Here is a 10,208-nt window from a genome sequence, read left to right as displayed (position 1 = left end):
CATGAGATGGCCAGATTCACTTTCAAAGACATACCAATGGAATATGAAAATGTGTTCTGATAGTCAATAACACTGTGAGCCACAGCAGACTTTTTTTTACATTAGTACATTCTCACAATTGCCTTTTTTTATCCGTATATGGCAATGGATCTTTAGCAAAGTTCCATTTGTCATCCATTTTCAGTACTGCTTTCATTTAGCAATGGTGGGGGGAAAAAAAAAAAAAAAACTCCAGACGTGTCATGTCGCCAGGACACGGTAGGGGGCACTGTTCCCCAGGAAATGTTGACGACGATCGTTCGGGCAGAATTTAACAATAACAAGGAAGTGACCAACAAGTCACCCGACCTAAGTTAAGATGGCACCGATCGGGCTAAAAACAATAGTAGGAGAAAGTAAGTAACATATTTTCCATTCTCGGGGTATTTGAACGCGTCCCCCGCTAGCGGCTGTAGAATTTTGATTCCATTTCCAAAGTAGTGCGCTGTGATGAATCGCTAAGGTGAACGTAACGTAGGAGAAGTTGTTTCTTCGATGCTGTTTCCGGGCTCAAATCTCAAATCAAAATACCGAATTCAAACAAATGTCACCCGAGCTACGTAATTTGCAACGAGGGGCAAATGGTGATTTTGTGAAATTTCCCAATAATAACTTTATCTGAAGTCGTTACGTTTGTAGAGTAACGTCAAGATGACTGGGAAGTTGAAGGCTAATGGCAGCTAGCTTACGTAATGGGGAAGTTCGGCGAATTTGCTTTCCGATTGACACGTAAAGTAATAAAGGTTAAAAAAAAAAAAGCTAACTTTCAACAAATATCACTTCTTTGCTTCGTTTAAAGTTTGTGTCACTTCTATATTTAAATCTCATTCGTCTCATTTTACTCAGCAACTAAAAAAAACACCAATGCTGTCATTTAGAGTCATGAATTTTAAAATATCCTATCATGTTGCATTATTGTTTTTATTATGAAAATGAATGTCTTTCACAAATCTATTTTGTACTCGGTGGAATCAATTAGCCTAGTTATTCAACCATTCATTGAAGCAATATTTAAAGGTACATCCTTCTGATTTAATGATAAAAAGCAGTATTCTTTCATTGTGTTTTACCGGTAGTTTAATTAAATCTGACCTCATTCAGAAGAGCAGTTTGCACCACGTATTTGCACTCACGCCATAACAAGACAATGAAGTCTCATACAATCTGATGAGTAAGGTTTTCTTATTGTTCTTACTATGTACAGTAACTCTGCAATGCAATTGTGGTTGAAGTTGGTCCAAAAAAACCCAACTATATATACTCTCTGTTTGCCTCTACAGAAATTCTAAACGGTGTCATCAAGAGTGTAAGGAAGGATGGAGAGTGGAAGGTAAACATGGGCCAAACTTAATTTTAAAAAACTTTGCTCTGACTTGCATTTATTAATAGTTTTTTTTTGTTTTTTTGTCAAATAAATGTCTTCAGGTTCTTATCGTGGACCACATGAGCATGCGCATTCTGTCGTCTTGTTGCAAGATGTCGGACATCTTGGCAGAGGGGGTCACCAGTAAGTGTTCAGTGTCAAGTGCTGCTTACGGATCCTGCTGAGCGCAATGCAGAAAGTATTTAAATGGCCGTGCTTGACATAATTCTTGTCATCGGGGGATGAATTAATGCTTCTCTAAATGTGATTTCACACTGATGGTTTCATGTAGCGATGATGTTTATAATGTGAGATCGTTAAGGTCTCTTATGCTTTCAGTTGTGGAGGACCTCAATAAAAACAGGGAACCCATCACGTGTCTGGAGGCCATATATTTGATCACACCAGTGGAAAAGGTCCGCCATCACCCTTTTAACTGACTCACTAAGTGTAATAATAGCGATGGGTATAATAATTGATTAATCAACTATTAATAATTTGGTCGATTGTGTGGAATTGATTGTTGTGTCTCCTTTGACTTGCAGTCAGTTCGCGCTCTCATAAACGACTTTAAGGACACCGCTTTTACTTACAAAGCCGCTCACATCTTCTTCACCGACAGTAAGACACTGTGTTGGGATGTTGAGAAACAATCCAAATGTTCACTCAAGTCATTTTATGTATTTATTATTTGTACTCCACCAGCTTGCCCGGATAATCTGTTCAACGAAATTGCGAGATCGAGAGTCTCCAAGGCCATCAAGACGTTGAAAGAGATTAATGTCGCTTTCCTACCGTATGAGTCTCAGGTAGGCGTTTATATCTAGAATTCAATTTCCTTTTAAATGTTGTCTTTATGTTTGGGGTGAGGGCAGATCACTTGATTTGGCTTGCCATGCAAGTCCAAACACAGATAAAATCTAACTTGAAAGTTTCTGAGGACTTTATAAAAACTGAATGCCCCGGCATAATGTGATTTAATAATCGTACGTTTCGATTGGCGCTGTCAGCTGGGATATGCACAGCAGCACACCCACGACCCTAGTGAGGATAAGCAGTAAAGAACACCATTCTCACAGCGAAACATGGTGGTGGCAGCAGCCTGTTTTGGGGCTGTTTTAAACTTACAGACGATGGAAGCAGTTATAAACTGTTTAAAATAGCGCAAAACCTTCAGGCTTATGCTTGAAAGAAAAAACAAATGTCACAAAAAGCCTAGTAGAACAACTGTGTGTGCTGACTCCCATTTAACATGGGTTTAAATGTGATTGGTTAATTGTGAACACAGCCACATTCCAGTTATAAGAGGGTGTGGACAGTTGTGCAACCACATTATCTCAGTTGTTTATTTTTACTTCCCATTTTGAAAAGCTATATATAAAAAAAAAAATAAACTGAGTTGTTCTGGTTATAGGTTACATTAATGGTGGAACAATGTTTGAAATGATTTATCATGATCTCTAAAAGCTGGAATTTGAACAGGGGAGTGCAGATTTTTTATTTTTTTTATAGCCACTGTACCTCTCTGTGAGGCGTCAATCAAAATCCAATCAGAATCTTTAATTCAGTCTCTGTGTGACTGTGCAAATGTACCCAACGAAGTGTCATTTTCTTCCCTGTCGTCCCTGCAGGTGTTCTCCCTGGACTATCCAACCTCCTTCCACTCCTTCTACAGCCCAAAGTCCAATAATGACACGAGGGACAAAATGATCGAGAGTCTCGCCGAGCAGATCGCCACCGTGTGCGACACGCTTAAGGAGTATCCCGCCATCCGATACCGCAAGTATGCACCTGCCTCGCAGCTTCCATATGAGCTGAATGAGGTCCGCTAATTTCATTGTGTTGTGTCCCCCGTAGCGGCCCGGACAGGAACGCCAAACTGGCCGAAGAGGTTTACCAGCGCCTGAACGCCCACAAAGCGGACAACCCAAGCATGGGAGAGGTTCTAGTGCATTATTACCACGACATACTCTTCTACGACATGTTGTTGAGAAGTGAATTATTATTCTCCTTTTGTTCTACTCGAGCAGCTTTTCCCATACAAGAGTTTAAACATCCACTCGGATGGTGCAGCTTTTCACCTCTACAGGTTGTGGGTGTCTTTTTTTTTTTTTTCTTCACTGCCACTTTCTTCTTTTTTTCCTTCTTTCCTCTTTCTCTCAGCTCACCTTTCATTGCTCCGGGATGAGTCTTATCAGGCATGTATTATTTTCTGCGTTCATTTGTTTGGTGTTGCCTTGAGAATGTTCTGTTATTTGCATGAGAGGGGAAGAATACAGGGTGTCCTCCAACAAAGAATTCGAATTTGTACCTACGTATGTCAGAACGTGCAAAATTCTACCACTAATGTATGCGGTTAAGTCATTATTGCAGTAAATATTTGTATGAGAAACATTGCTAGCCTGTACATTTTGTTGTTGTAAATATAGATGCAAGGTGTCAGAAAGGTTCCAGGACTAGCGTCACAAAAGTGACCTGACTGACATGTTGTTGTTGTCATTCGGCTGATCTGTTTTGCTTTGACTTCAAGCTGTTTATTACCACTCCCAGTTGAAGTTACTGCCAAACGCAACATAAAACAAAGATAGTTTCTCGTTGTGTATTTAAAACAACCACGTAGCTTTGATTTAGATAAGTCCATTTAGCTCAGTGCTAACAAACAATGCAAAATGCTATAGACGGGCTAAGGAATAGCATCGGTGTTGCTCTGTTATAACACTTTATGCAGCGGATATTTAACCACGAACGGTGGCGCAATACATGTAGACGGGTAATATTACAATACTGTATCCTTTCAATGCCTCAAATTTAATACCGTTTGTAACGTCAAAAACATTGTGTGATGGTAGTACAGTCGTAAACCGAGGACCCCTTGTACTACAGAATACTGCATCAGTTTGAAAATTTGACCTCCCCACACACGCACACACATGAAAGTGCATCGGATGTGGCTTGCATGGCGGAATAAAAATCAATCTTCAAACTAGTATATATAATGTACTTCAATTGATTTCAGGGGGTAAACAAGGGGCGCTCCCAACTCCTTATCGTCGACCGCGGGTTCGATCCCATTTCACCGCTCCTCCACGAGTTGACCTTCCAGGCGATGGCCTACGATTTGCTGGATATCCAAAAGGACATTTACACGTGGGTAGACACCCAGCTTGGGAATGCCGCTTGTTTCGTTTTCCTGCGTGGTGTTTTTGTCTAAAGTGTAACTTGTTTTTGTTTAGTTATCAGACGACCGGCATTGGGATTTCCAAGGATAGAGAAGTGTTGCTGGATGAAGACGACGAGCTCTGGGTTCAACTCAGGCACCTTCACATCGCTGATGTCTCCACGTGAGTATGGCAGTAATTATCACACCTCAAACATACAAACATATGCGACTGCCTATTCCACATGACTTCCGTAAAATTGTTTTTGTTGTTGTTGTAGGAAGGTGACGGAGCTGCTTAACACCTTTTGTGAGAGCAAAAGGATGTGCACTGACAATGTAAATGACTGTGTTCATACTTTTGGTCTAATTGTCGACGCAAATCACTTTTTTTCTGGTGCTGTTTGGCTAAATTAGTGGTGCTGTTTTTTTTGTACTTTAGGCCAAGATCAAAGATCTGTCCCTGATGTTAAAAAAGATGCCACAGTATCAGAAGGAGCTGAGCATGGTAAGCGTGATGGGTGTCAAACCTTTAGACACATTAGGAAAACTAAGTCTCAAAATAAGATTTACATTGATAAATAAATTTACAAAGGTATATTAGTGCCAAACTAAAAAGAAAAATATTTAGAAATTAGTTTACGAGGGGGAAAAATGTAATTTTTCAAAAAAGATATCTATAATTCTAAAAGAATAACGTCGTAATATTATGATCATGAACGTATACATGCGTTAGGCTGTGGTGTGTCGAGGATCTCAAGGTAAACGAGTATATGTTTCACAAACACTACAAACTACATGGTTTGTTCGTTCATTTCAAAATATGTTCTCGTAAACCTTACATTTTTTGGGAGGTTTTCTCTTTAAAAATGTACACATTTCTTAGTGAACGCTCTTTTTATTTATTTTATTTTTTTTTCTCTTCGTTCCCCCACAGTACTCCACTCACTTACACCTGGCTGATGGTTGTATGAAGAATTTCAAGGCCTCCCTCGATAAGCTCTGCGAAGTGGAACAGGTCAGTGTTTTGTGAACGTATCGGCACATATTGCTGCAGTCTATATATATTTATAGCGCCGCTGGTGTGTGTGTGTGTGTGTGTGTGTGTGTGTGTGTGTGTGTGTGTGTGTGTGTGTGTGCGCGCGCGTTCAAAATCCCACTGGCACGGTTCGTGGTATTTAATGGAGAATAGCGGTCATTATATTGTCTATGGAGCTTGTAGCCAGACGTGAACACCCGCATATGTGCAGGAACGCACAAGAAGCTCTAATGTCACGACGAACTGTTAGGACCCTTCATAACATTTAATGACTTGGTAATGTCAAAATCCTTCCAAGCACATGTCTGTGGCCTGGATTTGTCAGGGATGAGATAACACCACAGCCCCGGCCCGAGACCTGCTCTTGTGTCCACACAGGAAATACTGAGCCGTGTCCTTTTTGAGTTTTTTTACATTTTTTTTTTTCTTTTTATAAGTGATGCATCGTTGGATTATGAGCATGTTTGGATGCCAGCACCTCATAAATCCCACGGGCTTGTTTTGGCTTTAATAAGGATGGCCAACCGCTCCCAGCACCTGTCGCCTCTAAAAGTGTTTTGCATTGTTTGGCTGAGCAAGTATAGCCATTACCTCTGCCAGGGAGGTTAGGTTTTCACTGCGAAAAGGACTTGACCAATTTCCACAAAGCTCTGGGGGGCCAAGGAAGAACACATAATAATTCCCATGGATCCTCTTGATAATGAGAAACTGAATCATAAGGGGCTTTCCTTTTAAAACACATTCACTGCCATTGACGGCTTTAGAAGTCAAATATCCATGTTAACTGGGAGCGCTGGCAGTGAACGAGTTTTTAAATTGATTCCATTTTTGTGTAAATTTGTAATAACATTTCTTATGTTTTCAACATTTCCTTAAAGACCCTGTAAGTAAATTCAGAGATTTGTGGAGCGATAGGGTTAAGTGTTTTTTTTACCATTTCAGTTTTCCTGATATTTTTTTTATTTTATTAAATTTTTTTAACTCTAGTAAAGGTAGAGTACTTTTGGAACCATATGAAAACATGGTGGTTACGTTGTGACGTGAAGAGTAGATTTCACTTTCCCTCTTCATCTCCCTACAGGACCTCGTGATGGGTGTCAACGCAGAGGGGGAGGCTCTAAAAGACGCCATGAAGAGCATCGTGCCCGTGCTGCTCGACAACGAAATTTCAGCCTACAACAAGATCCGCATCATCCTGCTCTTCATATTCCACAAGAAAAAAGGTACAACGTACTTACTGATTCCAGAATCAACTGCTGCGTGTATTCCTTTTTCCTCACGAGTTTGACTGATTGTGTGAATGGTCGCAGGGATCGGGGAGGAGAACTTGGACAAACTCATCCAGCATGCCAACGTGACGGCCGACAGAAACATCATCACCAACTTCCAGAACCTAGGCTGTAACATCATCGCTGGGGTATTTATTTAGACACCGTTAATAGTATTGTAAACCATAAAATAGTCTTAGCTTTAATGTAAGAGGCCCTAGCCAAAGATAAGTAAGATATTTTTTTTATTTCTTTAACATGTGTTAAAAAAAGAAAAAAGTAAACCATTGTTAATAATCAAAACCAATAACACAGGATTAACTTTCTGCTTTAAATCTGAGTTTCAACTTCCCCGTTGAAATATAAATTACAACCGGTGTTGTGTCTCTCTTGAAAGCAATTTACCTCAAGTAACACTTTCCTTTCGACTGACACTTCACATATTTCACTATGGCGACAAAGAAGAAGTGTAAAATAATCATTTAAGCCATTCGCCCTGTTTTCGCAATCGTTCTGCTTTGGTCAAATGACATTAAGGGTTGGTTTAGTAGTGTTGGAATAAGAGAAAAGTTTGGCTTTTGTCACTCTGAAGAACGTGTGACATCATGGTGAAATGACCCATTAACCAAGCGGATCGATTTCTTTTGGCGTTTGTCCGCACCCACACCTCATGAACTAAGAATTGCAATTTGCACGGATTGTGTTTTAGGGTGTCAATGCCGCCACAACGCTGCCAGATCGCAAACAACGCGCAGATAGCACGTACCAGCTCTCCAGATGGACGCCCATCCTCAAGGACATCATGGAGGTATGAGAGTTTTCAATAAATATGTTGCATTTTTTTCCCCCAACATCCAATCTCAATTGAGTCTTCTCTCTCAGTACGCCATAGAAGACAAGCTGGACAAGCGCCACTGGCCCTTCATATCGGACCCCGCCCCCATTAGTACCACTCAAACGGCTGTCAGGTGGGTCCCAAAAGGAGTAGTCGTTGTAATTTTAGCCCATTTTGAGTTGCGTTTTTACCGTTCTCCATTTTCCGGATGGCACATATGCTGTAGACCAACGACCATTCACAGTCACACCTACGGACAATTTAGAGTTGTCAGTTAACCTAATGTTCATGGTTTTGGAATGTGGGATTACCCGGAGAAAACCCACACAAGTGCGGGGAGAACATGAAAACTCCACAGACTCCACACTGGAAGATTTGAGCCCTGAATATCAAAACGGTGAGGCAGACGTGCTAACCACTAGCACAACATGCTAATAAGGAGCAAAACATTAAAGTTGTGTACGGCAGTAAACACATTTGCAAAATGGATAGATGCAATAGAAAGTAAAAAAAAAAACAGAGCCACGTTAACACAGGAAGGCCGTAGTCGAGATTCAAACGATCCTCGGAGCTGCGAGGCAGACCTTTTCCATTTGTCCATTTTTAGAACATTCATAGGAAACGACATAATGCTGCCATCTGTGTTTAAACAAACTGAACGGGGCGGGAGGTCACAGACAGATTATTTTTGTCATAAAAGCTTTTATCCGTGTAACTAAGTCCTACTGGAGCTCTTTTGGGGGAACAAAACTCGAGTGAGTGGAAGGTTTAAAAGGTGAAAATGAGCCAGTTTTGCGTCAAATACTTTAATCCTACAGGGAATTCCCATCTCTGCGGCATTTTGCGGACCAGGCGGGTTCCGCTCGTAATCTGCGTAATGCACAATGCTTGTCCTTCCTGTGCCGCAAAGTGCAGAAAATAAAACTCAGTAGTCATTAAAACGACTCGGGTTGTTGAAAAGTGTGTTATCGTTTCTGATTTATGTAGCCACACAGTGTGTCCTCCACGTTCTCATTTGTACACTTCCATTCCAGCAGCGCTCGCCTTGGCCAGTGGCACAACAACAGACCTCCAACAGAGTATCACACTGGACCCAGGCTCATTATATTTGTCATTGGCGGGCTGACCCACTCGGAGATGCGCTCGGCCTATGAAGTCACCCGAGCTTATGCCGGGAAATGGGAAGTGCTGATTGGTAAGCGTTGTTTTCCTTCAGCCCAACTTCCAAAGTCAAAACGCAAATGAACTGGTATCGGTATCATTTTTTATGAGTACTTGTGATGTACAGACACTGAACGGTATCGGCGCATCCCGAGTGATGATATCATAGAACAAGAGATGGAACTCAAAAGATGCAAAATAGGAACAACAACATATACAAAAAAAAAAAAGTGGTACCTTGGCTTACTTGAGTTTTTCCAAGTGATTAGCTGCAACTTGGTCATGTTTTTTGCTCGCCGCTCCAGTGGAGTGGAAAAAAGGGAGCGTCGTCGCAAATGCCCTTTCAGCCGTTTATCGAAGAGGACAAACAGTCAAACACACAAATGCAAAATGAGAACACTTGCAAGGAGCATGGAGAAGACACCTCAGACTCAGCTAACCACGTAGTAAATCTAACCGGCCAATCGGAGCAGGAGCCATATTAATGGATGTGTGTGTGTGAATATTGTGCATACTATGGATATACTGTATACAGTAGATTGGGTGTAAACACATTTACACACATTCATTTTGGAAATGACTTCATAAACAAAGGAAAGGGAAAAACATTTCTTAAAATAGGTTATATGTATATGCTTGAATGTGTACAGTGTGTAGGAGTATGTGTATATGTGAATATGTCTGTATGTGTATATGCATAGATATATTCAAATCTCGTTGGGTTAAAGATATGTGCGTTTGTATATATATTTTGTTCATGTGTTTTTTGACGTGTAGCATGAATTAAGATCAATGGTGTTCAAATTAAAATCAAGTAATTATCATTAGCTTAACATTGTGACTGACATTTTTCATTTTTGATCTGGTCCTCGACAGGCTCCTCTCACATCCTGACGCCAACCGGCTTCCTGGACGACCTCAAGAGTCTGGACCAGGTTCCTAATCCCAATTGCGAAGATAACGTGGACCCTAACAATGGGCGGGCACAATGAAGGACGAGCCTCTTCTTCCTTTTGATTGGCTCCCGGTCATACGTGTACAGCACGGCAATATTGTATTTGAAGTTTTTTTTGGTGTTGTCCGTATAGTTTGCTCTGAAATTAGTTCTGTGCTCATTTGAAGGTATTTTAACGACGACTAGCCTCATCAACCCGTGAATGACATCACTGTATGATCCTTGGAAGATACCTTAAATTAACCCCCCCCCCCCAAATACCATTGTCCAGGTAAATCCATTGACAACTGCTGTCTCTAATAATCTTGCACATGACTTATAATGCTGGAATGTGGTGTTTCTTTGTCCTGTATAAAAGAAGTAATAAAAGGAGCAATATTCACATTATAAC

The 10,208-nt window shown here is 40.8% G+C and overlaps 1 protein-coding gene across 2 annotated transcripts; it reads left to right on the top strand.

The window, feature by feature from the left end:
* The first annotated feature begins 287 nt into the window (after positions 1-287).
* On the top strand, positions 288-10,207 carry stxbp2 (syntaxin binding protein 2). 2 transcript variants are annotated; one of them, XM_061748267.1, is made up of 19 exons: positions 288-395; positions 1,320-1,369; positions 1,465-1,546; positions 1,742-1,818; positions 1,948-2,023; positions 2,108-2,211; positions 3,034-3,185; positions 3,260-3,344; positions 4,419-4,549; positions 4,636-4,743; positions 4,841-4,898; positions 5,002-5,067; positions 5,497-5,577; positions 6,680-6,821; positions 6,909-7,015; positions 7,576-7,674; positions 7,749-7,834; positions 8,739-8,896; positions 9,739-10,207. In XM_061748267.1, exons 1-19 carry the CDS (start codon positions 359-361, stop codon positions 9,852-9,854), a joined length of 1,815 nt encoding a protein of 604 aa, XP_061604251.1. In that variant the 5' UTR covers positions 288-358; the 3' UTR covers positions 9,855-10,207. The 2 variants fall into 2 exon arrangements, with proteins under 2 accessions (XP_061604251.1, XP_061604250.1); XM_061748266.1 differs by having other exon boundaries at positions 8,736-8,896.
* The last annotated feature ends 1 nt before the right edge of the window (position 10,208 follows it).

Source organism: Phyllopteryx taeniolatus, chromosome 16 (genome assembly GCF_024500385.1).
Source record: "Phyllopteryx taeniolatus isolate TA_2022b chromosome 16, UOR_Ptae_1.2, whole genome shotgun sequence".
NCBI classification, from domain to species: Eukaryota; Metazoa; Chordata; class Actinopteri; order Syngnathiformes; family Syngnathidae; genus Phyllopteryx; species Phyllopteryx taeniolatus.
The sequence above is the reverse complement of the archived record's forward strand: the minus strand, read 5'-3'. Positions and strand labels throughout refer to the sequence as shown.